Raw genomic sequence first — 12673 nt, 5'->3', positions numbered from 1 at the left:
CTTGGGCAAGTAAGTTGCTTTTGAACTTCAGTTTTCACATGTGTAAAATGGGGATGATAATAGTACCTATTTCATAAAGTTGCTATAAGGAGTAAGTCAGTTATATTTGAAATTAAGGATAATGCTTGACACATTATAAATCATACATAAATGTTAGCTGTTATCTAAATTAGATTTTTTTGGGCCCAACATTTAGACATGATTTGCACAAATATAATTTAATGAAAGCTTAAAGAATTCCATGCAAGTAGAGTCAACAATCTCATTTTAACCAGTACATTAGTTCTAGCTATTTAGTACCTCTTTGTCGACTTCATGTGACTGAATGCCTTTTATTTTAGCAAAGAGCCTGAGATTTTCCTTCACAGTGAGGAAGTCAAACTGCACATTGGACTGTGGACAAATTCCGGTAAGCTTGATGATATTCTCTAGGTCACTCATTTCTGAAATTTTATTGTTATAAATGGTGACTGAACCTATAACAAAAGTTAAAAGCTAGTATTAGGGTAATGCTTGAATTAAGATTTTCTAGACAGACTCTTAACTATAAAGAATACAGTGATGGTTAACAGAGGGGAGGAGTCTGGGGGGATGGGGGAAATAGGTGACAGGGCTTAAGGAGTGTTCTTGTGATGAGCACTGGGTATTGTATGAAGTGTTGAGTCACTATAGTGTGCACCTGAAACTAATACTGCACTGTATGCTAACTAACCAGAATTGAAATAAACACTTACAAAAAGATCTTTCTAGATGGAGAATCATTGTAATAAACTACACAAACTGTAATTTATTAATTACATTTTAGACACATGATTTTCTCTTCAAGGTTTTTACAATTCAGTCATTATGAGCTTCTCTTATAGTTGTGTGGTATACTGGAAAGAAAAAAAAATGTCCCATCTGCAGATTTTCCCATCAAGATGTCATCCATTTATCCACCCCTTCCTAGGCTTGGTTATGTAACAAACAGAATCCTAGCAAATGGGACATAAACAGAGGCTTTGAAGTTGCCTCTGCACTGGGATGAGCCTTTTCTTTGCTTCTGGGATCATGGACCCCTGGGTGAAGAATCCCAACCAGATTCTCAGAAGATGAAAATCCATGTAAACAGAGAGGAGCAAGCAGTCCTAACTGAAGCCCCATATACGTGACTGAGGACATGCCAAAACACTCAGCACCAGCCAATGAATTTCAGAGAGAAACACTGCCAGTCAACTCACAGAATCATGAGAAACAATAAAACATTTTTTGTATTAAGCCAGTTAATTTGGGGGATGCTTGTTATGGAGCAAAAGCTAACAGGTACAAGTTCAAATGTCAAATAGTAACTAATGACCATGACAATGGTCTTCATAAACAACTCAAATTTCATATATACCAATCAAATATTACATACCTCTATAGATGAATACTATAAGTTAACTTCCACTTTTCCATTGTTGTCTGTGTTTGTAATTGATAATCAGAAGGACTTTATATTAACAGCTGATTTATATGTTGACCTGATTTTGGGAAAATAGTCTTACCTTTGGTGGGAACAGATAGCCCACTAAGAATATTTAACAGTGTTGATTTTCCAGCTCCACTGTGACCAAGTATTGCAGTGATTTGGCCTTCATATATGTCAAGTACCAAATCTAGGAAGAAAAAGAAAGGGAAAAAAGGTGGGAGAAAGGAAGGAAGGGAAAGTAGTAGGGACACAGGAAGGAAAACAAAATCACAAATAAAAATGTATTATGGAGCTAATGGACTGCCTTTTTATATCCTTGAATGGCCTTGTTCTCTAAATATGAATATAATGGGTTGTTAAATGCAAAATAAAAACAAAATGTGCCCTTATCAGTTTATATGTCTATCCTGTTTTTAAATTTTGAAATTATGTGGTTTCTCAGCAGGTTACATATCTAATACTCCCAGGTTCATTGACATTGCCTGGTATATGGTAGGATGGATGTTAATGTTTATGGACTAAATAACAGACTAATGGTAACAAACAAAACAAACTAAACAAACAAAAAATCCTTTGAGATAAATTTCTCTTTTTGCACAAAAGAAAAATATACAATATCTACAATAGCTTTGAAATGACAGAAAATTTGAATTTGTAGAAACAAACCCGCCCCCCAAAATCCCTAGACTACCTTACTATTACACATCTTTCAAGTACATCAAATTCTAAAACATAATCATTTTTTCTTAACTTTTATGCAGTCAAAGCATGTGTTAGAAGGTAAATTTTACCATGTGGCTCAAATAACTCATTTCAAATCTGAAATACCACCAGTAACTGTTCATCAAGAGCAAAAAATATAGAATTAAAATCACAAATCAGTATCAATATAATAACTAAATCTTCTTTTCCCCCCCCTTACCTTTCAAAGCTTCTATTTTATCAGGCTTTCCTTTATATTCTTTTGTAACATTTCTGATTCTGAAAAAAAAAAGATATTTCAAGGTATGACAGTTTTATTCAGTTTGTAATTCTAGGTTTGGTTGACAGGATTGAATAAATCTTATCCTCAGGGCATAGGAAGTACTGAGATTTCACTCTCATGAAGCCATGGTTGTGTGAGAGAATCAGCTAGAATACTACTTCCCAGTCCTGGCTGCACATTAACATCACCCGAGGAGTTTTATAAATTTACCTATGCCTAGATCCCATCTCCAGATCTTCTGATTCCAAAGATTAGGGTATAGCCTGGCATTAGTATTGAGGACAAGGATCTTCTATAAATTGCAAAGCCAAAGAAGCTAGACCCCAACAGGTAACATGGCACCTAACACTGAAAGGTTCATCATAAACTACTGGCTCAGGTTGGAGGTATCTTGGGTTATCTTGAGTCAAGGTCTCCAGAAGTTGGCTACGAGGTACAAGGGTGGAGTAAGGAAAAGATGCAAAGATGATAACAGTGACAGCATGGGTTTTGCAGTCTTACCTAATTGAGCTTATACTATCTATACCATTTAGTAGCTATTACTTTAACCAATGTACTTATCCCAGGAAAGTTTCAGCTTTTGAACCCGAAACTTTTGGGTGTTTTAGGGTTGTGTTGAAGGATGAGCGAAATTTTTCATCTTCCATGCATAGTGCTTGGTACATGATAAATATTCAATAAACATAAAATGGTACCAGTTAGATTATGCTGATTATGATAATAGAAAGGAACAGAATTAACATTCACCTGGTGCTATTATAGATCTGGAATCCTAGGCACTTTATTGGTTTTATTCTATCAGGTAGATATGTAATCCATAAACTAAATCAAATTTATGTTTCTTATATTGTCATCTACTATTCATCAAAGGATTCAAGCTCCATTCATATTGGATTGTTTGATTAGATTCTTTACACTATTTTAATTCCATTTACTTTCACTCCATAGCACTTATGGTTGGGTGAGGTGCTAAAGAGATAGAAGAAATACAAAAGAAACACAGAAACATTAAATAAAGTCATTTATTTGCTCCCCCTCAGCTGTTCCGCTGAAAGTTAAACCTAACTTAGGTCACAGGACAAATGTAAGGATGGAGGAACAGGCTAAAATAAAATATGGAACAGGCTAAAATAAAAACTGACATGGGCTTTAGAAGCTGTGTAGGCTAGGGTAATCTGAGACCATTCACAGAGGGCTGATGGTGGGGAATCACTGATGGGCAAGGAAGATGTGAAAAATCTGGGATCTTGAAGACTTTCTTCCTATTTTCTTATCTGGAAAGAAAAGTTGTCTGCCTCAAATGAAACACACATGTGGAAACCAGGATGTGCATGACACTCTAAGGCACACCTTCCTTAATTCCCTTTGTGTCTGTCTCCAGATCCTTTCTCCCTTCTTCTCCCCTACTCTTGGCAATCAATAGAAGAAAGAGAAAAAAACTGCAAGAAAAAAGTAGGGAGTATGATAAAGGAGGAGGGGCAAAGTGTGAATAAATGAGACCAGGTAAAGAAATGAGAGAAGCCAAGGATGGAGAAGAGAGACAGCAGATAAAAGATTGAGAATCCAGGCAACGTTTTCTTTGGATTATCTTTGTTTGGTGAAATCTAAGTTTGCATTTAATGTAAATATCAATGATATGAGATAAAACAGGTTAAAGGAATTTTTCTCTAAACTTGAAGTGGGAAATAATGAAGGTAGTGTGGAGGGGGTTAGGTGGAAGCTGTCCTTAGGGCACAAAAGAGAACTGTGCTGGCCTCAGGGGCTATTAGCTTCTCAGTCTTTGGCCTGCTCTCCATCTGCATACCTGATAGCTTCTTTTCCATGCAATTCTGGAGACACTGGTTCAAAGGAGTCATTAGATGAAGGATCAGAGTGAATTTCATCTTCAAGAACCACACGCTCAGCTTTTTGTTGCCGTGACCAAAAGGAAGACTTCAGGAAAAAGAAGGGGGGATACCCATGTCCATATTCATCTACACGAACAGGAGACAAATATTGGGTCAATCACCAGTTTAAGAGAAAGAGTCATCCTAATAAAGCAGAGCAAAGTCACCTCTTTGCCGAGATGCCTGAATGCATCATCAACACAGGAAATGCACACATTTTCCTTGATAGGTATAGTCCGCATAAGGGAAAAAAAATCACTAAGATGTCTCTATTATAACAATTGTTCCTACAGGAAGAAAGGCAACTGGAATTTTAAAAAAATCCAAGAGGGATTTTAAATGTTAAGACTTGACCCTGAGAAAGCCAGCTATTGGAATATAAATGCAAGATTTGCCGCTATCTAGGAGTCCAGCTGTCATATCGCCCGCAAAGGAAGAACAAATTGAGAAATTGAGAATTTGTATCCAGTGGTAACATTGGATACAAATATTCCAAGAGGAAACAGAACAATATTTAATGAAAATGAGGGATACACTGTAAGAAAGGAGAGAAAAGGGTAAAATAATTTATTGAAATTTAACAGCGAGGAATTTTTTTAAAAAGCTCCTTTGTATTTATGTTTTATCCCATCCCCAAATAATAACTTTCCTCTGAAGCAAATTTACTCTTCATGACCCCCTTTCTAGAAATTAATCCACAATGTATTTGCATTTAATTGGCATTTCTATTTCCCTACATGTTGAGAGACATTATGAAACAAAAAAACAAACAAATTACATTTCACTAATATTCTGCAATGACCTCCAGTGTAATAATGATGCATTTTCAAACTTATGTGTACTTTTCCTGTGTTTAGTCCTTTCTTCATGCAATATTGATCAAACACTCTCTAAACACCTGCCATTTGGTATGTTATTAGTTAGGACTTAATCTCTTTCCCTTCATGAGGAAATCTTTTTTTAAAATTTAATTTAATTTAATTTTTTATAAACATAAATTTTTATCCCCAGGGGTACAGGTCTGCGAATCACCAGGTTTACACACTTCACAGCACTCACCATAGCACATGCCCTCCCCAATGTCCATAACCCCACCCCCCCCTCAACCCACCTCCCCCTAACAACCCTCAGTTTGTTTTGTGAGATTAAGAGTCACTTATGGTTTGTCTCCCTCCCAATCCCATCTTGTTTCATTTACTCTTCTCCTAACCCCTCGACCCCCCATGTTGCATCTCCTCTCCCTCATATCAGGGAGATCATATGATAGTTGTCTTTCTCCGATTGACTTATTTCGCTAAGCATGATACCCTCTAGTTCCATCCACGTCGTCGCAAATGGCAAGATTTCATTTCTTTTGATGGCTGCATAGTATTCCATTGTGTATATATACCACATCTTCTTTATCCATTCGTCTGTAGATGGACATCTAGGTTCTTTCCATAGTTTGGCTATTGTAGACATTGCTGCTATAAACATTCGGGTGCACGTGCCCCTTCGGATCACTACGTTTGTATCTTTAGGGTAAATACTCAGCAGTGCAATTGCTGGGTCATAGGGTAGTTCTATTTTCAACATTTTGAGGAACCTCCATGCTGTTTTCCAGAGTGGTTGCACCAGCTTGCATTCCCACCAACAGTGTAGGAGGGTTCCCCTTTCTCCGCATCCTCGCCAGCATCTGTCATTTCCTGACTTGTTAATTTTAGCCATTCTGACTGGTGTGAGGTGATATCTCATGGTGGTTTTTATTTGTATTTCCCTGATGCCAAGTGATATAGAACACTTTTTCATGTGTCTGTTGGCCATCTGGATGTCTTCTTTGCAGAAATGTCTGTTCATGTCCTCTGCCCATTTCTTGATTGGATTATTTGTTCTTTGGGTGTTGAGTTTGCTAAGTTCTTTATAGATTTTGGACACTAGCCCTTTATCTGATATGTTGTTTGCAAGTGTCTTCTCCCATTTTGTCAGTTGTCTTTTGGTTTTGTTAACTGTTTCCTTTGCTGTGCAAAAGCTTTTGATCTTGATGAAACCCCAATAGTTCATTTTTGCCCTTGCTTCCCTTGCCTTTGGCGATGTTTCTAGGAAGATGTTGCTGCAGCTGAGGTCGAAGAGGTTGTTGCCTGTGTTCTCCTCAAGGGTTTTGATGGATTCCTTTCCTACATTGAGGTCCTTCATTCATTTTGAGTCTATTTTCGTGTGTGGTGTAAGGAAATGATCCAATTTCATTTTTCTGCATGTGGCTGTCCAATTTTCCCAACACCATTTATTGAAGAGGCTGTCTTTGTTCCATTGGACATTCTTTCCTGCTTTGTCGAAGATGAGTTGACCATAGAGTTGAGGGTCCATTTCTGGGCTCTCTATTCTGTTCCATTGATCTATGTGTCTGTTTTTGTGCCAGTACCATGCTGTCTTGATGAAGACAGCTTTGTAATAGAGCTTGAAGTTCGGAATTGTGATGCCACCAACTTTGGCTTTCTTTTTCAATATTCCTTTGGCTATTCGAGGTCTTTTCTGGTTCCATATAAATTTTAGGATGATTTGTTCCATTTCTTTGAAAAAAATGGATGGTACTTTGATAGGAATTGGATTAAATGTGTAGATTGCTTTAGGTCGCATAGACATTTTCACAATATTTATTCTTCCAATCCAGGAGCATGGAACATTTTTCCATTTCTTTGTGTCTTCCTCAATTTCTTTCATGAGTACTTTATAGTTTTCTGAGTATAGATTCTTAGTCTCTTTGGTTAGGTTTATTCCTAGGTATCTTATAGTTTTGGGTGCAATTGTAAATGGGATGGACTCCTTAATTTCTCTTTCTTCTGTCTTGTTGTTGGTGTAGAGAAGTGCAACTGATTTCTGTGCATTGATTTTATATCCTGACACTTTACTGAATTCCTGTACAAGTTCTAGCAGTTTTGGAGTGGAGTCTTTTGGGTTTTCCACATAGAGTATCATATCATCTGCGAAGAGTGATAGTTTGACTTCTTCTTTGCCGATTTGGATGCCTTTAATTTCCTTTTGTTGTCTGATTGCTGAGGCTAGGACTTCTAGTACTATGTTGAATAGCAGTGGTGATAACGGACATCCCTGCCGTGTTCCTGACCTTAGCGGAAAAGCTTTCAATTTTTCTCCATTGAGAATGATATTTGCGGTGGGTTTTTCATAGATGGCTTTGATAATATTGAGGTATGTGCCGTCTATCCCTACACTTTGAAGAGTTTTGATCAGGAAGGGATGCTGTACTTTGTCAAAGGCTTTTTCAGCATCTATGGAGAGTATCATATGGTTCTTGTTCTTTCTTTTATTAATGTGTTGTATCACATTGATTGATTTGCGGATGTTGAACCAACCCTGCAGCCCTGGAATAAATCCCACTTGGTCGTGGTGAATAATCCTTTTAACGTACTGTTGAATCCTATTGGCTAGTATTTTGGTGAGAATTTTTGCATCTGTGTTCATCAAGGATATTGGTCTGTAGTTCTCTTTTTTGTTGGGATCCTTGTCTGGTTTTGGGATCAAGGTGATGCTGGCCTCATAAAATGAGTTTGGAAGTTTTCCTTCTATTGCTATTTTTTGGAACAGTTTCAGGAGAATAGGAATTAGTTCTTCTTTAAATGTTTGGTAGAATTCCCCCGGGAAGCCGTCTGGCCCTGGGCTTTTGTTTGTGTGGAGATTTTTGATGACTGTTTCAATCTCCTTACTGGTTATGGGTCTGTTGAGGCTTTCTATTTCTTCCTGGTTCAGTTGTGGTAGTTTATATGTCTCTAGGAATGCATCCATTTCTTCCAGATTGTCAAATTTGTTGGCGTAGAGTTGCTCATAGTATGTTCTTATAATTGTCTGTATTTCTTTGGTGTTCGTTGTGATCTCTCCTCTTTCATTCATGATTTTATTGATTTGGGTCCTTTCTCTTTTCTTTTTGATAAGTCTGGCCAGGGGTTTATCAATCTTATTAATTCTTTCAAAGAACCAGCTCCTAGTTTCGTTGATTTGTTCTATTGTTTTTTTGGTTTCTATTTCATTGATTTCTGCTCTGATCTTTATGATTTCTCTTCTCCTGCTGGGTTTAGGGTTTCTTTCTTGTTCTTTCTCCAGCTCCTTTAGGTGTAGGGTTAGGTTGTGTACCTGAGACCTTTCTTGTTTCTTGAGAAAGGCTTGTACCGCTATATATTTTCCTCTCAGGACTGCCTTTGTTGTGTCCCATAGATTCTGAACCGTTGTGTTTTCATTATCATTTGTTTCCATGAATTTTTTCAATTCTTCTTTAATTTCCTGGTTGACCCATTCATTCTTTAGAAGGATGCTGTTTAGTCTCCATGTATTTGGGTTCTTTCCACATTTCCTCTTGTGATTGAGTTCTAGCTTTAGAGCATTGTGGTCTGAAAATATGTAGCGAATGATCCCAATCTTTTGATACCGGTTGAGACTTGATTTAGGACCAAGAATGTGATCTATTCTGGAGAATGTTCCATGTGCACTAGAGAAGAATGTGTATTCTGTTGCTTTGGGATGAAATGTTCTGAATATATCTGTGATGTCCATCTGGTCCAGTGTGTTATTGAAGGCCTTGATTTCCTTGTTGATCTTTTGCTTGGATGATCTGTCCATTTCAGTGAGGGGAGTGTTAAAATCCCCTACTATTATTGTATTCTTGTCAATGTGTTTCTTTGATTTTGTTATTGATTGGTTTATATAGTTGGCTGCTCCCACGGTAGGGGCTTAGATATTTAAAATTGTTAGATCTTCTTGTGGGACAGTTCCTTTGAGTATGATATAGTGTCCTTCCTCATCTCTTATTATAGTCTTTGGCTTAAAATCTAATTGATCTGCTATAAGGATTGCCACTCCTGCTTTCTTCTGATGTCCATTAGCATGGTAAATTCTTTTCCACCCCCTCACTTTAAACCTGGAGGTGTCTTCGGGTTTAAGATGAGTTTCTTGTAGGCAACATATAGATGGGTTTTGTTTTTTTATCCATTCTGATACCCTGTGTCTTTTGATTGGGGCATTTAGCCCATTAACATTCAGGGTAAGTACTGAGAGATATGAATTTAGTGCCATTGTATTGCCTGTATGGTGACTGTTATTGTATATTGTCTCTGTTTCTTTCTGATCTACTACTTTGAGGGTCTCTCTTTGCTTAGAGGACCCCTTTCAATATTTCCTGTAGAGCTGGTTTGGTATTTGCAAATTCTTTCAGCTTTTGTTTGTCCTGGAAGCTTTTAATCTCTCCTTCTATTTTCAATGATAGCCTAGCTGGATATAGTATTCTTGGCTGCATGTTTTTCTCATTTAGTACTCTGAATATATCATGCCAGCTCTTTCTGGCCTGCCAGGTCTCTGTGGATAAGTCTGCTGCCAATCTAATATTTTTACCATTGTACGTTACAGACTTCTTTTCCCGGGCTGCTTTCAGGATCTTTTCTTTGTCACTAAGACTTGTAAATTTTACTATTAGGTGACGGGGTGTGGACCTATTCTTATTGATTTTGAGGGGGGTTCTCTGAACCTCCTGGATTTTGATGCTTGTTCCCTTTGCCATATTGGGGAAATTCTCTCCAATAATTCTCTCCAATATACCTTCTGCTCCCCTCTCCGTTTCCTCTTCTTCTGGAATCCCAATTATTCTAATGTTGTTTCGTCTTATGGTGTCACTTATCTCTCGAATTCTCCCCTCGTGGTCCAGTAGCTGTTTGTCCCTCTTTTGCTCAGCTTCTTTATTCTCTGTCATTTGGTCTTCTATATCGCTAATTCTTTCTTCTGCCTCATTTATGCTAGCAGTGAGAGCCTCCCTTTTTTATTGCACCTCATTAATAGCTTTTTTGATTTCAACTTGGTTAGATTTTAGTTCTTTTATTTCTCCAGAAAGGGCTTTTATATCTCCCGAGAGGGTTGCTTTAATATCTTCTATGCCTTTTTCAAGCCCGGCTAGAACCTTGAGAATCGTCATTCTGAACTCTATATCTGACATATTACCAATGTCTGTATTGATTAGGTCCCTAGCCTTTGGTACTGCCTCTTGTTCTTTTTTTTGTTGTGAATTTTTCCGCCTTGTCATTTTGTCCAGATAAGAGTTTATGAAGGAGCAAGTAAAATACTAAAAGGGTGGCAACAACCCCAGGAAAATATGCTTTTGCCAAATCAGAAGAGATCCCAAATCGTGAGGGGGGAGAAAGGGGATAAAAATGGGTTCAAAAAGAAAAAAAAAAAGAAACTATTTAAAAAAAGGAAGCCGATAAAGAAAAAATATAAAAAGAGGAAAAAATATATATATATTAGATAAACTATTTAAAAAAACCTTAAAAAAGAAAACGGTAAAAGTTAAAAAAATTTCGCAGAAGAAGAGAAAAACAAAAAAAAAATTGAAAAAGAAAAAAAAATTAAATTAACTGCAAGGCTAAAAAATCATGGGGAGAAAGCCATGAGTTCTGTGCTTTGCTTTCTCCTCCTGTGGAATTCTGCCGCTCTCTTTGGTGTTGAAACTGCACTCCTTGGTAGGTGAACTTGGTCCTGGCTGGATTTCTTGTTGATCTTCTGGGGGAGGGGCCTGTTGTAGTGATTCTCAAGCGTCTTTGCCCCAGGCGGAGTTGCACCGCCCTTACCAGCGGCAGGGCTGAGTAATCCGCTCGGGTTTGCTTTCGGGAGCTTTTGTTCCCTGAGCACTTTCCGTAGAGCTCCGGAGGGCGGGAATGAAGATGGCGGCCTCCCAGTCTCCAGTCTGGAGGAGCCGAGAGCTCGGGGCCCCATTTCTCAGTGCGCCCTCAGAGAACAGCGCCCAATTATTCCTGTCACCCTGGCCTCCGGCCGCACTCCGAGCTGACCGAGACTGCGACCGGTTCAAGGTAACCCTGAGCTGAGAGCTCACTCCTCGGCTCTGTCTCTGTAGCCGGCTTCCCCGTTCTAATACCTGTAAGCTCTGTGACACTCAGAGACTCCTGATCCTTCTGTGACCCTGCGAGACCTGAGGCCACGCTGACCACACGTGGGCTTCACCCCAGTTTAGCCTCTGGAGCGATGTCCCTCAGCGGAACAGACTTTTAAAAGTCCTGATTTTGTGCTCCGTTGCTCTGCCGCTTGCTGGGAGCCGGCCCCTCCCCCCGCGGTCTATCTTCCCGTCGCTTTGGATTCACTTCTCCGCCAGTCCTACCTTTCAGAAAGTGGTTGATTTTCTGTTTCTAGAATTGCTGTTCTTCTTCTCTTCAATCTCCCATTGGATTTGTAGGTGTTTGCAATCTTTAGATAAGCTACCTAGCTGATTCCCTGCTACCTGAAGTAGTCTCAGCCTTCTACTTCTCCGCCATCTTCGGAAAAAAAAACCCTTCATGAGGAAATCTAACGAATGAAAGCATATAGCTTGACTGGGTCCTTTCTACCACCAGATTCACCATTACATGATTCTGTTATTTTAGTCAGTTAATCTTCCTTTTCTTTATTCATATTGCTTATCTTTCACAGAAGTTTGAACAAAGTCACCTTGTTAGAATTCAGGATTAATGAATAGGTGGTACAAATAATTCCTAGTGTATCATAAATGTTCTAGCCAAAATTGTAGATCCTGGCATCTACTATTCTGGACTCTTCAGAAAGGCAGAGACAGTTACTGTTCTTAAGGGATTATATGAAAACAACAACATGATATCGATTCACTGTTTCTAGACATTTCCGGTACCTTTGCCCTCACTATTTCTCGTCTGATCCTTTGACCAAGTGCTGAGTCATTGACTTAAAAAAAAAAAAGCTCAATGTGTTTATTTCATTAGTAATTTCCATAATTTTTACAGCTTGACTCAAGTAGGACTAACAAATAAAAACTGTATATATGGAAGGTATATAATGTGATGGTCTAATACAGGCATTTACTGTGAAATATTACAACCATCCAGCTAACTAATGTATCATCACCTCACATGGTTATCATTTTTCTGTGTGTGTGGTGAAAACACCTGAAATCTACTATAGAAGTAAAAACATAAGACCTATTGACTTTCCTACTGTGGACCTCTGGGGAGACTTTTAAAAAATGTAGATACGCTGGTCCCACCACTGACGAAATGAATCATAATCTCAGGGTTGAATTAGAACCACTGAGCAAAACAGGCAAAAGCAACTATAAATTTCCATGACTAAGTACCAAGACAGACGTATTTAGGAAATAGCTTTCTAAGCATCACTTTAAAAAAGAAACAAACTGTATTTAGAGCACAGTGAAGTTCAAAGATCAGTGACCCTATAAGCAAAATTCAAGCTGTAGTTCTGAGCAGTCAAATAACAAGAAATAAAGAACTAATGTGGCCATTGGCAATGACCTTGTTCATTGCATTTGATGCACAAAGTAGTTTTCAAAATATAAATAAC

At 38.2% G+C, this 12673-nt stretch overlaps 1 protein-coding gene across 3 annotated transcripts in view; it reads right to left on the bottom strand.

Annotated features, from left to right (window-relative positions):
- The window catches only part of ABCA8 (ATP binding cassette subfamily A member 8), a 74356-nt gene that overhangs the window by 42666 nt on the left and 19017 nt on the right, over positions 1-12673 (bottom strand). For all 3 annotated transcript variants that reach the window (XM_047706649.1, XM_047706648.1, XM_047706650.1), the window contains 4 exons: positions 4240-4408; positions 2373-2431; positions 1527-1637; positions 301-476 (listed from right to left, as the gene is read on the bottom strand). In XM_047706649.1, coding sequence (XP_047562605.1) covers positions 301-476; positions 1527-1637; positions 2373-2431; positions 4240-4408 — 515 coding nt within the window. The remainder of the gene's footprint in view (positions 1-300; positions 477-1526; positions 1638-2372; positions 2432-4239; positions 4409-12673) is intronic.

The sequence above is a fragment of the Lutra lutra genome, chromosome 16 (assembly GCF_902655055.1).
Source record: "Lutra lutra chromosome 16, mLutLut1.2, whole genome shotgun sequence".
Classification (NCBI taxonomy): Eukaryota; Metazoa; Chordata; class Mammalia; order Carnivora; family Mustelidae; genus Lutra; species Lutra lutra.
Note: the sequence above shows the minus strand (reverse complement) of the source record. Positions and strands in the feature narration are given on the sequence as shown.